The following is a 17,731-nucleotide window of genomic DNA, read 5'->3' as shown; positions in this document are numbered from 1 at the left end:
ATTAGGCATCTGTTGGCCCCAACGGTGTGGATCAGAAAACCAGTCAGTATCTGATATGACCACCATTTGCCTCATGCAGAGCGACACATCTCCTTCGCATAGAGTTGATCGGGCTGTTGATTGTGGCCTGTGGAATGTCCCACTCTTCAATGGCTGTGCAAAGTTGCTGGATATATGCAGGAACTGGAACACACTGTCGATCCAGAGCATCCCAAACATGCTCAATGGGTGGCATGTCTGGTGAGTATGCAGGCCATGGAGGAACTGGGAAAATTTCAGCTTCCAGGAATTGTGTACAGATCCTTTTGACATAGGGCTGTGCATTATCTTGCTGAAACATGAGGTGATGGCGGTGGATGAGTGGCACGACAATGGGCCTCAGGATCTCATCATGGTATCTCTGTATTCAAATTGCCATTGATAAAATGCAATTGTGCTCGTTGTCCATAGCTTATGCCTGTCCATACCATAACCCCACCGCCACCATGGGGCACTCCATTCACAACGTTGACATCAACAAACCGCTCGCCCACACGATGCCATACATGCTGTCTGTCCGGTACAGTTGAAACCGGAATTCATCTGTGAGGAGCACTTCTCCAGTGTGCCAGTGGCCATCGAAGGTGAGCATTTGCCCACTGAAGTCGGTTACAATGCCGAACTGCAGTCAGGTCAAAACCCTGGTGAGGACGAAGATGAGAATTTCCGAGACGGTTTCTGACAGTTTGTGTAGAAGTTCTTCGATTGTGCAAACCCACAGTTTCATCAGCTGTCCGTATGGCTGGACTCAAGACGGTCCCGCAGGTGAAGAAGCCGGATGTGGAGGTTCTGGGCTGGCACGGTTACACATGGTCTGCGGTTGTGAGGCCGGTTGGACATACTGCCAAATGCTCTAAAACAGAGGTGGCTTATGGTAGAGAAATTAACAAATTCTGTCAATAGCTCTGGTGGACATTCCATTACACAATGGGCTTTTGAGGGTCTACAATCTCCTTAGTGAATCAATCTTTGAAAGACAGAACAAGACATGGATGAGGCATATTGTTTTAATGATTTACAAACGAACCATGTTAGACTTTGTGCAGCAGACATGAAATTGATGTTAAAGAATTGATCAAAGGTCCCATTTATAATGCACATTACTGTCAAATGTCATTACTGATTCTATTGGCAAAATCAAGTTCTTTGTATAGAAGACCCATTTAACAAAATCTGAGGCACAGCGGTATCATTTGTGTAGTTGGTATCTCAACTGATTTTGAGAAGGTGTGTAGGACTTTGGTCTATAGTATAATACTGGTCATTAACACTTGAATTAAGAAATATGCTTGGTAGAATAACAGGCTCATAAACAGTTATAGAACACTTAAAATAGGAATTCTTAAAGAACAAAATACATTAATTAGATCAATACAGGACAAAATATATAAGTGTACATTTACAATGTTGCACACAAAGGCATGATTCCAACGTTCCATTATTGTATGACAAACATTGCGCAGTAAATAAAGGCAAATATTTGGCAGGAAAATAACACTTGTCTGCTCTACTTGAGGTTGGAAGATATGGTAAACAAGATCCTGCCTAGGCTGTATTACCAACCAGGCAGCCAATGTCATAAAATATTTGAATTTGTTCCCATTTCATAGACTGGATGAAGGAAAATGAAAACGTCTACAAATACTGAGAAATGTTATCCCTTTTCATGGTGTTTCATGTAGTGCATCATGTGTGGGACGTTCTCACAGTAGTATATATATATATATATATATGATTGACTGGTTGATACATGTAGTCTTCATTGATTATCATGCACGTCTCAGCCACCTCTGGTTTTGGTAAACCTGTTTTCAAACTGAGCGGTTGGTCCCAGAAGACGAGGCCACATTTCATCAGGATAGGAAGACCTACACATCTACAGTACTTCTCCCTCGTGCTTGACAGACCTACAACTCAATATAGGCACATATGGACTCTTGGGACCCACTCATCCTTGTAGGACGGAGGACACAGACAATTTATTGCCGACAAATCTGCCTGGCATCTAGACAAGCAACTAGATTAGAAACCCAGTATTGGGTCACATGGTCATTCTCTTGGTCATGTTAAATCAGCTGGTTCCTTGCTGAAGCATAAGCAGACCGGCCCTTTCATGGTACTGTTTCACCTTTGCTACAGCCACCTTTGCTGACAGGTCCAGTGGTTTCTCAAAGAAGTTGACCAGCTGCTGTTCTGTGAGGAGCGAGGCCAGGATCTGAGCGTAGCTGACCGTCCACTCGCTCGAGCTCTCAGACCGCTCGGAACTCTTCCTGGTCCCCTCCTGCCTCTCTCCATCTCCTTCTTTGGTGCTGAAGACAGGGTGGTCTTCTTGACTCCCCTCCCTGTGATCCTCCTCTACCTCGTCTCCGGCCCCGCCCTCGCTGCTGACCTCTGACCGGCTGCGGTGGCCGACCTCACCGATCTGCAGCACCAGGCTGGTCACTGTAGCGATGGCCTGAAAGAGCTCGTTCTCATCTGGGTTGCCATGGAACATGCTGTAGAGGGTCTTACAGAACTGGATGAACTCCCTCTGTAGAAAACAATATAAGTTTATTATACCTTTGTTGTGACTTAATGACTGTTTATTGGGTCCCTGATTGAATTCCTTCCTTATTGTACAGTGCATTCGGAAAGTATTCAGACCCTTTGACTTTTTCCACATTGTTACATTAGTGTTATTCCAAATGTTTTATTTTTATAATCCTCATCAATCTACACACATACCCCATAATGAGGTTTAAACATTTTTGCAAATGTATTACAAATAAAATGATATCACATTTACATAAGTATTTAGACCCTTTACTTAGTACTTTGTTGAAGCACCGTTGGCAGCGATTACAGCCTCAAGTATTTTTGTGTATGACGCTACAAGCTTGGCACAGCTGTATTTGGGGAGTTTCTCCCATTCTTCTCTGCAGATCCTCTCAAGCTCTGTCAGGTTGGATGGGGAGCGTCGCTGCACATCTCTTTTCAGGTCTCTCCAGAGATGTCCGATCGGATTCAAGTCCGGGCTCTGGCTGGGCCAGTCAAGGACATACAGAGACTTGTCCCGAAGCCACTTCTGTATTGTCTTGGCTGTGTGCTTTGAGGCAACAGGACAACGACCCAGTCTGAGGTTCTGAGCACTCTGGAGCAGGTTTTCGTCAAGGATCTTTCTGTACTTTTCTCCGTTCATCTTTCCCTCGATCCTAACAAGTCTCCTGCTGCTGAAGAACATCCCCGGAGCATGGTGCCAGGTTTCCTCCAGACGTGGCGCTTGGCATTCAGGCCAAAGAGTTTAATCTTGGTTTCATCAGACCAGAGAATCTTGTTTCTTTCTCATGGTCTGAGAGTCCTTTAGGTGCCTTTTGCCAAACTCCAAGCGGGCTGTCATATGCCTTTTACTGAGGAGTGGCTTCTGTCTGGCCACTCTGCCATAAAGGCTTGATTGGTGGAGTGCTGCAGAGATGGTTATCCTTCTGGAAGGTTCTCCTATCTCCACAGAGGAACTCTGGATCTCTATCAGAATGACCATCGGGTTCTTGGTCACCTCCCTGACCAAGGCACTTCTCCCCCGATTGCTCAGTTTGGCCAGGTGGCCAGCTCTAGGAAGAGTCTTGGTGGTTTCCAACTTCTTCCATTTAAGAATGATGGCCACTGTATTCTTGGGGACCTTCAATGCTGCAGAGAGGTTTTGGTACCCTTCCCCAGATATGTGCCTCGACAATCCTGTCTCAGAGCTGTACGGACAATTCCTTCGACTTCATGACTTGGTTTTTGCTCTGTCATGCACTGTCAACTGTGGGACCTTATATAGACAGGTGTGTGCCTTTCCAAATCATGTCCAATCAATTGAATTTACCACAGGTGGACTCCAATGAAGTTGTAGAAACATCAAGGATGATCAAGGGAAACACTATGCACCTGAGCTCAATTTCGAGTCTCATAGCAAAGGTTCTGAATACTTATGTAAATAATGTATGTTTAAAAAAAAAACTAAAATGTGCAAAAAATAACTTTTTATTTTGTCATAGATTGCTGAGGGGGAAAAAATATTTCATCTATTTTAGAATAAAGCTGTAATGTACCAAAATTTGGAAAAAGTCAAGGGGTCTGAATCCTTTCCGAATGCGCTGTGTACCTGGTTCATTAGAGGTAGCGGTTTCTCCACATTCTTCTCCTGAGCCAGGTCCTTCAACATCTGCTTCAACTGCTCCTGATAGTCTCTGATCTCCTCTTCAACATGAACACACACAGGAGCTACATCAACGTGATCATCTGAACAGGACAGAGCTAGAAACATGAACCTGGAACACTTGACGCATGAATAGTTACCATTAGGCATCTCTATATGGAGTGGTCTGGTAGTGGACAGCAGAGGGCTCTTCAGTGGAGACGGGTCATCCTCACTCTCAGTCAGAGCTACAGGAGACAGTCGCATTACGATGAATGTTAATGGATCTCTAGTCAAAGCTAGTTGCATGTCCAGCTAAAGTACATGTCTTAAAGAGGAGTAAAACACCGTAGGAAGGCTATGTGACTCACCTGGAGGTATGTGCAAACGATACAGAAGTCTGATCTTCTCATTCAGTTCCTCACAGTATAGTGTGTCTGATGCCGAGAGAGACACAGAATTGTCACCATTACAATTGATTAACATCTCCAACAGCCAGTCATTGGCTTTAAATCACAATGTGTGTCAGTTAGTGTTTATACTGTCTGTCTAAATGATAGAGGACCACAGAGGGAGCCCTTCAGCTCTGTGAGTTTAAGAGGTGAATTTACATATTTTCTCTACTTCAGTCAATGTACTGTACACAGCAGTGGCAGCTCATCCTAAAAGCCTTGGCTGCATATTGATTCCCATAAAACCCTGGTGGGCTGAATTCCAGATGCCCATGAAAGCATAATATGAAAGCACTCATATTACACACATTATCTCTTCAGGCATACACATACTCACTCTCCCTACCTCTTTTAAACACACACACCCTCTCTTACTCACACACACACACACAATATGTAAATTAGCTGTTAGCTAAATCTGGTGCAACGCAACCCTTCTCACTTCTGAGACTTGTGTTTTGTTGTACATTGTCCATGTTTCAAATAAACGTTTAAAAAAATTACCCAGCCACCCGGCAAACTTTCTGAAGGTGATGAGTAAGTCTCTGTCCTGGTCCAGCAGTGTGAAGGTCCGGTGGGCCACGGTGTCAGTGTGAAGGCCACACAGCCAGGGAACCAGTAGCACGTACAGGCTTTTGAACTGGGCCGGGTCCACTCTGTACTGCTCCACATAGGGCTGGCCTGGGTCATGGTGCTGGAGAGCCACAGTGGTGCTCCCATCACCCCAGTACAGGTTGATGAAGTGCTCTGTCTATAAGAGAAACAGACACAGATGTGTTGTTGTACAGTTGGACTATAGGTGGAGGACGTTATCATCGTGCTCTGGCAATGCCTTTCTTAGTGGTCCTGGGAAGATAAATAAAGGTGTATTGAATTGAACTGAAGTACCTTGAAGAGGTCGTAGACATCAGCCAGGTTTTCAGGGGAGAGAGAGACATCTGGAGTCACCACCCTGAGCTACACACAGAGAGATGGGAAGGGTCAAGCAGTTTGGAGAGGAAAAGTGTAAGATTTCAACCTTTGGTCATTGTGTATTTCATGCATGCGTGTGACTGTTTGAGATGTGATATGAAAGACCCACTGCGTTCTCCTTGGTGATGTCCTCGTGTGCTTGGAGAACCTGGATCCGGTGTCTGCATCGCAACCGCTCTATCTGTCTCACCGTCAGGTCTCCAAATTTCTGACAAAACAGGACAGGGACACACCGAGAACAAACATCAGTGCAATATTTTTCACAACTACCCTCTGGTGGTGTGGAGGGAGTATTGCAGTGCTGTCTTACCTCATAGGAGTCAATGATGAGGTCAGTGATCAGGGTGTGTAGTTCTACAGTCGTACTGCCCTCCTCCTCCCCCCTCGGAGACGAGGGAGGGTGAGCGGCAGGTGGAGACGGATTCTCATCGTACTTCACGTGGTCCAGAAAGCTGCAGGCAGAGAAGTTTTGTGTGAGAATGTAGACTATGCTCAGATGTGAACTGTGTGTAGACATGCATGCATTCCTCCATATGCATTACCCAGTGAGGATCATGAGGGCCTGGCCGTCATCTGCACTAGCACACAGCGCCGCAGCGTTCGCATCCAGCACAGCTAGCCCAAGCTGGAAGATGGCTTTGATGCCGTGGAAGAAGAAGCAGTCTACCACACAGACGGCGCTGCGGAAGGGAAGCACACTGAGGAAGAGGGTGAGGAACCAGGACAGGGAGAGGGAAGAGAGGGGGGAGAGGCCGGGAATGTGCTCGGCCAGCTCGGGAAGACGCTCCTGGATCAGCTCTTCAAACACTGACTGGTCCACCTGAGCACCTGCAAACACAAGTGAAAATCTACATTAATATAGATAAACTCATGAACGTACACCTCTATAGAAGTACAGAACATCCTTTATCATCCCATAGAGGGAAATGAATGGTCTCGTGGATGTATGCTCTATACACGTGTATACTCATGATGTCTTGACTTCCACACATGCGTGTGAGAATGACATGTTCTCATTGTGCAATATCCCAGATAAGTGATCGTTTAAGACTTTATTTGAACCAGGAAGCCACATGGAGATGAAAAATCAATTTTCTAAGGAGAATAAGTAAACAACTGCAATTTCAAAGCAGAACAGGCCAGAAGAGGAAATTACTTTGAATGCATTTCATATGCGCCAGAAATAAATAGTGGCACAAAGCACAGGAAATTAGCTTGTGTTTACGCTTCACGCTGGCTAAAGAAAGCCTTGAGTTATTGTTGGCTCTGTTGCAGTCAGGGCAGAAAAACAGCCCTGACGGAGAAAAAAACTCACATTCAAATCATCTAAACACCAGACCGGCTACTAATAGACCTACTAATGTTTGATCTGCTATGGTTTTGATAGCTTTATTTTTAGTACTTCATCTAATGTACAGTACTAGCTATAATGTCAGTAAAAGTGGAAGTAGACGAACCATCGCTGTAGTAATAGCAATGTAGTAACAATAGTAGTGGTAAACCTATGCAGGTCAGTTTGACCTCTCACCTATGACTCTGCGGTTGAAATAGTCAGGCAGCATTCTCTCACACACAGCCACCAGCAGCCAGAAGGCCTCCTCCTCTTTAGTGTACAGCAGCAGCACAGATGCCAGGATATTCATTGACTAGGAAGAATGACAGGCAGTCAGTTATACTCTACCTGCACTGTATACACATTGTGACATAGGTTACTGTATGGTAGTGGATACCTTACCTGGCAGTAGCCAATCTTGGGGTTGCGGTGGGCATATGCGGTGAGGACGCGGCGTAGGGCAGCGATGCCCGTGACGTTCTGGAAGGCGGGGTGGTCGGGCAGCGAGCGGTGCAGATCTCTCTCGATCTCTTCCGTGGCCAGGCTGCTGTGCCCTATAGACTCCGTCACCAGCCCCGAGTAGTAGTCTGGGTGGGATGCCAACTCTGACGATGAGTCTGTGTTTCCAGGGGGAATGGTGTTGGTGTTACACAGCAACAGCATATAAGCACTTACATGTACATAAAGGCCTGGTTGGAAAACATCCCCTAGGCCCTAACCCTTCTCTTTCGTTCCTACCCGTAAGTGTTTGCAGATCTGAAAGGAATGGATAAGTTACCTATCTGGTTCCTTCAGAACTGGAAACACCAAAAAGATAGGGGTTACTTTGGGACAAGGCTTGTTTGGAGCTCTTTGCCCTTTGTTGACTGCCCCTGGAGGATGTGATGCATTTAGAACATTGATAGGGAGTAAACAGGTGACTGGGGATAGTTTGATATGGGGGCAAAGAAAACAGTCTGTTCAGGTCCATCACAGTGGAGTGGAGCCAGTCTGCTGCCAGTCTGTTTCTGGTGCAGTCTGTGCAGTGTGTTCACACAGGCCTAATTGCTTGTTTTCATTGGCGATGAGGTCACAAGCTATTTGTATGCCCACTAAATCCTGCTGATCTGGATTTCAAATGACATCAACTCTGACACTAACAGAATAAAGCAAAGCAGGATCCCTGAGAATAGACTATAAAGTTGCATCAAGACTTTTTAAAAAAAAAAGGGAACTGCTTGCCTGGTAAAAGCCCCTCCCCAAACTCTAAGATAAAATGGCACATACCATAAATGCTAGGCATTGTACATAGGAACGGAACTGAAAGTAGGCAGTCGAGCAGAACACAGAACAGTACTCGCTCTCCCTCCTTTGAGGATATACAGATATCTACCCTAAAGATAACCCCACCCTTAAATAGAGTACCAGTCAAAAGTTTGGATACACCTACTCATTCAATGGTTTTTCTTTATTTTTACTACTTTCTACATTGTAGAATAATAGTGAAGACATCAAAACTATGAAATAACACATATGGAATCATGTAGTAACCAAAAACAGTATTTAAAAAAAATCTAAATATATTTTATATTTGACATACTTCAAAGTAGCCACCCTTTGCCTTCATGACAACTTTGGACACTTTTCGCATTCTCCCAACCAGCTTCATGAGATAGTCACCAGGATTGCATTTCAATTAACAGGTGTGTCCATCATTACTTTAAGATATGAAGGTCAGTCAATTTGGAAAATTTCAAGAACTTTGAAAGTTTCTTCAAGTGCAGTCGCAAAAACCATCAAGCGCCATAATGAAACTGGCTCTCATCAGGACCGCCACAGGAAAGGAAGACCCAGAGTTACCTCTGCTGCAAAAGTTCATTAGAGTTAACTGTACCTCAGATTGCAGCCCAAATAAATGCTTCACATATTTGTCTCTTACATGAACTCTGAACATCAACTGTTCAGAGGAGACTGTGTGAATCAGGCCTTCATGGTTGAATTGCTGCAAGGAAACCGCTACTAAAGGACTCCAATAAGAAGAAGTTAATTGTTTGGGCCAAGAAACACGAGCAATGGACATTAGACCGGTTCCAACCATCGTGTCTTTGTGAGACGCTGAGTAGGTGAATGGATGATCTCCGCATGTGTGGTTCCCACAGTGAAGCATGGAGGAGGAGGTGTGATGGTGTGGGGGTGCTTTGTTGGTGACACTGTCTGTGATTTACTTAAAGTTCAAGGCACACTTAACCAGCCTGGCTAACACAGCATTCTGCAGCGACACGCCATCCCATCTGGTTTGCGCTTAGTGGGACTATCATTTGTTTTTCAACAGGACAATGACCCAAAACACACCTCCAGGCTGTGTAAGGGCTATTTGACCAAGGAGAGTGATGAAGTGCTGCATCAGATGACCTGGCCTCCACAATCACTCGACCTTAACCCAATTGAGATGGTTTGGGATGAGTTGGACCGGAGAGTGAAGCAGCCAACAAGTGCTCAGCATATATGAGAACTCCTTCAAGACTGTTGGAAAAGCATTCCAGGTGAAGCTGGTTGAGAGAATGCCAAGAGTGTGCAAAGCTGTCATCAAGGCAAAGGGTGGCTACTTTGAAGAATCTCAAATATAAAATATATTTTGATTTGTTTAAAACTTTTTTGGTTACTACATGATTCCATATGTGTTATTTCATAGTTTTGATATCTTCACTATAAATTCTACAATGTAGAAAATAGTACAAATAAAGAAAAACCCTTGAATGAGTAGGTGTGTCCAAACTTTTGACTGGTACTGTATATTTGACCTGTTGTTATAGCAACCAATGACCTCAGACTCCTCCACCGCTCACCAGAGAAGGTCATCCATAGCTCTCCCCGTAGCGACTCTGGTATTCCCATGGCAACCAGCTTCTGGATCTTCTCTGTGCGGAACATGTGGACACCTCGACCATACGCAGAGAAATGGTCATCCCACAGACGCTCTTTCATCTGCTCCATGGTCTACAGGACGCACACACACACACACACACAGGACACACACACCCTTGAGCAAACCGAGTATTGTAGTACTGTAAGCACATTCTCAGCAATAGCCTTGGGAGGTAAAGTTACCCAGTGTGCCAGTCAGGGGGAGAACAGGGATCAATACATGTTTAAATAATGAAAGAGGTGTAACAGAATCACAACCTCATCCCAGAACTACCACTATATCACATATACCATACCCTGGTTACCAGTCTGTTTCTAATAGGCTTGATGTTTAGTTGCCACTTTTGGTTAAAGCAACTCCTTTGTTGTTGTCATGCTAAACATTTAGAATTCTAATTCAGCCTAATAAATATTTAGCATGACAACAACAAAGGAGTTGCTTAAAACAGAAACAGGCAACCAATGTTAAATGTCAAGCCTAGACACATTGGCCAATGTGGCCCTCTTATCCCTGCAGCCACCATTATTATGGTATCTGCTATGTAAACATCATAATAAAGGAGGCTCCGGCCATATCAGGGTTATGGCCGACGGTGCACTAGTTTCCATACTCACAGCCGTGCTATTGTTGCGGTCAGGTTGAGAGTGGTGGTAGTATGCCATCAGAGCCTCTGTGTTCACTGTGTGACGCAGTGGTCTCTCCTCGATCTCCTCCCCATCACAGTACATGGTGTCATAGTAGAAGGTATAGTAGGGAGATGAGGACGTCTGGAGCACCCAAACATCAGAATTAGTTAAATATACACAATGAATGACTAACTTGTGTGTAAAAATACTAGCAGTAATCATATATGTCCTTGCAGTTGCATTCTGCTTCTTGGACCAGGCCTGTTGGGCATCACCATGAGATGTGATGTGTGTAATTGACAACAGGCATTTATGGGCTGGTAGTGTTGCTGTAGCATACCAGAGATTTCTTGCTGTGGAACATGGAGTGTTTCCATTGCAGGGCTCTGAGCCGTGACATCAGACTGTCCACCAGGCTGTCTCTGTCCTGCAGCTCGATCAGCTGGAAGGCCTTCTTACTCCTCACACTGACGATCACTGGGTTGGGCAGCAGGCTGGTGCTCTCAGCCTTCTCTATGGAGATCACCTGGCAGCACAGGAAGAGACAGAGGTAAAAGGTCAAGAGCCAAGGAAATGTTGGTAGTATGCTTCTACACCTGCATTGCTTGCTGTTTGGGGTTTTAGGCTGGGTTTCTGTACAGCACTTTGATATATCAGCTGATGTACGAAGGGCTATATAAATACATTTGATTTGATTTAGTATGGTACAGTAAGGAAAAATATGATATGGTAAAATGGTAATAACACAGTAATAAACTTTGAATAACTTGTTTATGTATGCAAGAGCCATACATCTCTATACACGACTCTGGTGTATAGCAACTAATGTAGTTAACCATGGTAAAGCTTAAGGCTAAAGGTGTAAGCTCTAACACTTCCAACAACACTTATACACTGTAAACAGTGGTAAGCCACCATTAAAGTTTAACCAGCAGAGTCAACTGCAGTATGATACGATGGATACCTCTGAAAGGGGGATGAGCAGGCTGCAGTGGCCCTCCTCTCGACTGGCGAAGCATAGGTAGCTGTCGGTGGTGTAGAGCGTTCCGGCTGTGTGGCATCGGGCATGGGGCGTCCACACTGAACACAGAGCCACCTCCTGGAGACACTCGGCCCGCGGTAGCCGGAAAAGAGCCAGGACGTACGCCCTCAATGCCTGCTCCTCCAGAACCCTGAGGGGAAAGTGTGACAGTCATAGAAAGTTACTTAGCTGACAGGGGGACGAGTTAGACTGACACAGACAGAGATCTGTTCTGTAGAAAATGAGTGACAGTTAGGGATTCTCCTCCAGGATAGAGAGAGAGTAAAAGACGGACTGAGTGTGAATCCTCATGGCCTCGTTACCTTTAGTGACTCAGACATTTCTGACTGACAGCTATGATAAGGAAAACTTATAAAGAATCCAGATACACTCAGATACAGGCAGACTATTTTGGTCACTGTAATTTAGGTCAGATAATTTTTCACTTCCTGTTATGGTGATGAGGAATTTACACTATGCTGAATGATGGGGGAGGGACAAAAATATCACCCACTTGGCAAGAGTTGCATGTGAGGAAGTTACCAAATAAATAATACAACTAAACAGTCTGTTACATCCATAGAGATATATAACTGAATGCTTTAGCTCAGCTCCAAAGTACAATTTTACCACTGAAAACTGTAATTTTACACACAAAACCTGAAATTTAAAATGTTATGGTGAATGTACTACAGGTGGAACTAAAACACACACATTCAGTCACACTATGATGCAAGGTTATGGAGAGGATGGTCGGAAACTAGAGGGAAGTAAATTAGTCAAGATATGAGGGATTTTCAGGAAGTGCTTGATGAGGTTCCTTTTGACCAAAGCAGATAACAATGAGACAAACTTATTAAACTACTGTTTATCAAACTATTTAATCAGGAAAGCAACCGATCAATCAGATTGCTGACACCAATCCAATCCTCTCAGAACTGTGAGGCAAGTCAACAAAGAACAGATAATATGAATCTGAACAAACCAAATGACACACCCACAAAAAATCCCCTGCCCTCCTTTACACTACAATACGCTACAACTTCATCTAACTTATTCTGCGTTGCCCCCTGACCTCTTGGTGATGTTGGAGGACTGCTGGAGGACTTGTTCCAGTTCCAGACCTCCACTGTCCAGCAGGCGTCGCAGTGCGATGTCAGCCAGCTGACCCATGACCCCGAACGCCTCGTCCGGGCTCAGGAACATAGAGAAGTCCCGCTGGCGCCGCCGCGTTGTCACACGCACCATGTCCGTCATAAGGCCAGTGGAGACCCGCTCCAGCCTCGTCACCTCCACCCACGGGATCACAAACTTCACTGAGGGAGAGAGAAGTGGTCAAAGGTCAGGGGTTAGGTTTAGAAGACACTGAACACTGAAGAGATTTCAATGGTTAAAGAGATTGAACAGGATCTTCAGCACTTAAACATTTGTAAGATATTGTACAAATTGGAATTCGTAACAGATAATACCCTTTTTTTTTGTAGGACGTTACATATCATATGAAATGGATGACATTGTACACAATTATGCAACATTTTTAGGGACACGTTTTTTCTCGAGGGCTACTTTCAAAACTACTGGCTGAAGTTATACAAAACCTCTGCAGCATCACTTTAACTGAAAAGGCACAATGTTTACTGTGGAAAGTATGTCACAGTTCACAAGACATATAAAGGGCTTGTCATCTTTACAACAGGAAAACAGAGGATAGAGTTTCTAATTAACAGACACAACCAGTTCAGACTAGTTCCCAACCAGTTCACAACCAGTAAGACTGGGGGCTATTCTGTGTGCTAATTAAAGGGGGAGAATTTAAGGGGATGGACCTTCCTTTCCCAGCAGGAAGGAGTAGAAGGCCATGTGGTTGATGCTGAGGTAGAGCCAGCCATGCCGGGGAACACGCCCCTTCCAGCAGCAGCAGGAGTAGGTGGTGACCAGCTTCTCTGAGGAGGGCAGGCCGAAACGCAGCTCAAACTTCAGCAGTACCTCCCGGAACTTCTCTGGGTCCTCCTCTTGAGCCGCCTGCTTCCCCCTCACCTCCTCTGCTATCAGACCCTGGGGGAGAAAGAGAAATGAATGGGCAATGAGAGAAAGAAAAAGAGGAAGAGAAACAAAAATGCAAAACAGGGTTTGAGCGCAAGATACACAGAAATAGAAAAGAAAGTCAAGAAGAGACAACATTTGAGAGTCAGATTAAGTTGAACACAGTGGTTTTTGATAGTAGGCCTACATAGTATTTACAGAGTATCACAGGTCTATAGTTAATCTTATTCTAATAGTACAGTACCTTGACTTTCCCTTTGACGAAGCTGGCGACATCCTCCTTGTTCTCAAACACTGAGAGAGAGTGGAGTAGGTTCTGGACCAGCCAGTCCCAATGCCTGTTCATGTCCTCGACAGCAGCACCTGTATAACAACAGACACACGCGCACACACAGAGAAATAGATACACAGAGAGAGAGCCAGAGAAAGAGAGTAGAAGCAGGGACCTACCGACCGACAAATATGAGAATCGGCGAGAGGAAAAGGAGAGACATTACTCAGAGCTTACCACAAGCTATAGTCCAGCTGACCTGTGACCCAGGCACCTGTAGCAGGATACGGAATGGTGTGACCCGGGCGTTGGAGTCCAGGACTGTGTCCAGAGCTCCCACCAGAAGACCTGGACAGACCAAAGCAGTCAGACACAGAAAGAGACCAGAAATTACTGAGAAATACCATCTGACAACACACACATATCAATGAGCTCATTGACACATGGGAGAGAGGCAACATTATACCAACCCATATGAACGGTTATATCATATATTTTCATATGGTAAGACAATTGTACTGAGCTCATAAGGCATTTCCTACAATAATCAATGGTTATCATTAGTTGAACAGCAGGAAGTTTTACAGATTGTGCCTTTAAGCAGATGGGGCACAACGGCACCTATTACACATAACGCCAGAAAGCTAAAGGCATTATCATGTGTATAACAGACTCAGATATTCCAGTGAGCACTGGATTCCAGCCTTGAGGCATTACAAAATAGATTGGACATAAACTGGTACCACTAATGGTCACTAACAGTCTCATAATGGCCACATTATGTGAGAACATAACATAGAACATAAAAGCTATTAAGAGGTTCAACATAAGTATTGTTCTTCTCTGTTTGTCACTACATTGGTCCACTAGAATCATAGGGTAACAGTATTAGAATCGAGACCCCCTCCCTCTCCACAAATCCTCCACATGTGAAGCCCCAAAGCCATGGCATAAAAACTACAAACTTAAGAGAGTCCCTAACATCCCAAACTCATTTGTATTTATTAGGTGTTGAGACCCCACCAGTCATCACCTTAAAGGAACCAGATACACTCTCTAATATCCTGAGGTACCATAACAGAACCTAGACTCATCATCATAGTATCTCTTTAACTCCACCGCTAATCAGGATCATGATTTTCCACTGAGGCCAAAGCCACCAAACACTAGTCCCTCTTGTCTAGTTTTAATTATGTCTTTCCTTTGCTAAGCACAGCCATTTTCAACAGAATGGAGCATTTAGGGAGAGCTGGGAAAAACAGTCCCATCAAAGTGCTAACAGTCAGCTGCAGCACATGGCCTCAACTACAATAAAACATTAAGTTTGCAAGAACAGTCTGGTAATGATTTGGCAAATCAAATATGTAATAAGCACACAGCAGGCAAGACAAGGCATTAGGCTTACTACTTTCATTAGGCTACAGTCTGGTCGCTGTGAGATCACTATCTAGTGTTTGGCATTCCCACCCCCACCCAACCGCTCCGCCACAAAAGAGGAGAGGGATGGAAGACAAACTGAACACCAGACAAATAACTCTCTCCTGGAGCACTGCCCATCCCAGACCACACCACAACTATTAAGCTCTGCCTGTCTGCCGCTCTGAACCTTTGTACCCTGGCAACACAAACCTATTTGTCACCTAACCGCTTACTTCACTGTAAATCATGTATTTTGTTCGGCTTATATTGTTCACTGAGTTTGTAAGGCTGTGGACAATGGACATGTACAGTGTGCTCAGAGGTCGGGAGAAAGGAAACCTTAAATGTCCCTCACAGGAAAGTGTTCTTTGTGAAATAGGAAGCAGAAGTTATTTTAGCTAGTGACAGAGTACTAGACGTTGCAGATGTTTCAGTGCTGCTCAATACCCTTTTTATGTTTTATCTTAATCAAATCATGGATAAATTTTTTCCCAATTGATATTGTACTTGTTCTTCTCTTCCCATAACAAAACTAGGGTGTGGTTTTGTAAGAGCCAAAAACTAGGGCTTCTTCTGACCTTTCAACCCACAGATTTACTTTGGAAACCATGGCAACAAAGAAATACTCTAAACTCTTGCCAGGAAATGTTATATTGTTTTTATGAGATGATACTCCCTATCCTCTCCTGTGCCTGATGTATACAGTTCTATCTTAAAGTGAAAATCCCAATGAAGATTACACAAAAACAAGACCAGGTGACACCTTATCATGGTCCATCATCAGACAAAAACTGTATGGAATTGTAAAGAATCTATGAAGACCTGAAAGAAAATACAGTCCAAAAAACAAGTGATATGTTAACAAGTTGCCTGTTATTGCTCCAAGGCTTCATGTCACATATTATTTTAAGTTGCAAAGAAAACATTGTTTTGATAATCCCAAATATGGGGAAAACACTTGTTTCCAAGCTTTGTAAAAAACGGATCCTACACTGTAGCCAAGGCTATGGCAAGTTGCAACATACGGTAGCTGCAATTCAACCAAGAATTGTCTTTCGACATTATGCTCCCAGCAAAATATCAACCAAAAAAATATTGGTTGAATCGCAGCTATTTGCAACATTGTTTATAAATGAGTTGTTACTAAGTGTTGGACTGGTGTGTCCAAGTGGTAATATAGGCTACTAAAGCTGCTGAAATCATACGAAAGACAGTGAGATGAATGGGAGTAGCTGGCGTATTACCTGTAAATTTTCCCCCTGAATCCCCATGTCCTCTTCTGCGCTGCAAAATGAAGAAATCGTTAGATCTTTCGGTAACCCAAAGCTTCAGCGCGTTTTTCAGCAAAACTTCCTCTGGAGTCAACCACATTCTTTCAAAGGAAGAGATTGAAAAAGAGAATGGAACGAAAACAAAATAACGCAGATTGTCGTTGATGTTGATAGCATGCACACTTCTTCATTAGTTCCAAGCGCATTAGAAAAATAAAAGATTTTCAGAATCATCCGTGACTGATCTCAAGCGCTGCCCGAGAACGCAAGCGTCTTCTGTTGATATTTTCTCTCACCCACCCGATCGCAACTATACAAGTACTCCTCACAGTGAGAGTCTCATTTCCGCATTCAACCTTTCCTTCCCATATTTCCGGCGAAAGCGAGGAAGTTTAATTTCACTGGCCCTTTGTGATTGGTTATTATGTCTAGTATTAATTGAAACAGTTTATCATACAAAACTCAATCTGGGAATAGAATTGGATTGTAAAAACATTGTTTGTTTGTCCATAGTAAATGGGTTTAGTCATGTGCCATATGCTGTCTAGTGTGCACAAATAAATCAGAAGATGAATGTTGACGACATCTATTGTATCAATTCTGCATTATGCTTACAATGACTTATTATCATTACTACTATGCATGTCAGTTAGATGACCTAGTAACCTACTGTCAAAAACAACTGAACCTCCCTCATATTAAATTGAATAATGTGTGTAAATACAGATTTTTGATTTTTAGATGTATTCTCTTTGTCTTATAGTTTACAATTTAATAGTTTTTGATCATACCATATATTAATTTAGTGACAAATCAATGCAATGTCGGTGAAGTACCCATATTGTCTATAACAATTTACAGAATGTTCTATATGGAAGTAGCAATATAGCTTTAGCCTTCTTCTGTGGTAAAATAGTGGTTGCAACATGCATGCAGTGCATAATCAACAAAGAGAATTTCTATGATTTATGTTTTAAACTATGGTGAGAATTAACACACGTCAGTAATGCTCAGAGTTGTCAAAGGACCCTATTATAAGATACTCTACCTACTCATCACAATAAAGAAACATTGTTTTTTAGAGCAACCATATAATTGATCATCACAAGTGAAATTCATAAATTCATAGCCTATACTCATCATAACTACATTGAAAAAAATTATGGAAATTTGTTTTATAATAACTATATATACAGTATATCACAAAAGTGAGTACACCCCTC

At 43.5% G+C, this 17,731-nt stretch overlaps 1 protein-coding gene across 3 annotated transcripts; it reads right to left on the bottom strand.

The window, feature by feature from the left end:
- Window positions 1–1,032: 1,032 nt before the first annotated feature.
- On the bottom strand, window positions 1,033–16,844 carry LOC120064275 (TBC1 domain family member 8-like). 3 transcript variants are annotated; one of them, XM_039014730.1, is made up of 20 exons: window positions 16,482–16,844; window positions 14,056–14,166; window positions 13,792–13,910; window positions 13,331–13,559; window positions 12,580–12,820; window positions 11,448–11,655; window positions 10,824–11,009; window positions 10,472–10,624; window positions 9,778–9,928; window positions 7,355–7,569; window positions 7,148–7,265; window positions 6,162–6,447; window positions 5,930–6,071; window positions 5,729–5,827; window positions 5,536–5,604; window positions 5,152–5,398; window positions 4,567–4,632; window positions 4,357–4,443; window positions 4,163–4,281; window positions 1,033–2,569 (listed from the first exon to the last, which is right to left on the bottom strand). In XM_039014730.1, exons 1-20 carry the CDS (start codon window positions 16,606–16,608, stop codon window positions 2,111–2,113), a joined length of 3,432 nt encoding a protein of 1,143 aa, XP_038870658.1. In that variant the 5' UTR covers window positions 16,609–16,844; the 3' UTR covers window positions 1,033–2,110. The 3 variants fall into 3 exon arrangements, with proteins under 3 accessions (XP_038870658.1, XP_038870659.1, XP_038870660.1); XM_039014731.1 differs by having other exon boundaries at window positions 4,163–4,257; XM_039014732.1 differs by lacking the exon at window positions 4,163–4,281 and having other exon boundaries at window positions 2,429–2,569.
- Between the last annotated feature and the right edge of the window lie 887 nt (window positions 16,845–17,731).

Source organism: Salvelinus namaycush, chromosome 19 (assembly GCF_016432855.1).
Source record: "Salvelinus namaycush isolate Seneca chromosome 19, SaNama_1.0, whole genome shotgun sequence".
Lineage (NCBI taxonomy): Eukaryota > Metazoa > Chordata > Actinopteri > Salmoniformes > Salmonidae > Salvelinus > Salvelinus namaycush.
This window is presented reverse-complemented; position numbering and strand designations above follow the sequence as displayed.

Bases quoted from the DNA above. Each gene is read 5' to 3' on its own strand.
- LOC120064275 (XM_039014730.1), bottom strand. From the start codon at position 16,608: ATGTGGTTGACTCCAGAGGAAGTTTTGCTGAAAAACGCGCTGAAGCTT. The intron at 11,010-11,447 runs GTATCCATCGTA...CTGTGCTGCCAG, and splicing joins TGCTCATCCCCCTTTCAGAG to GTGATCTCCATAGAGAAGGC. The intron at 2,570-4,162 runs GTACACAGCGCA...TGTTTTCTACAG, and splicing joins CGCTACCTCTAATGAACCAG to AGGGAGTTCATCCAGTTCTG.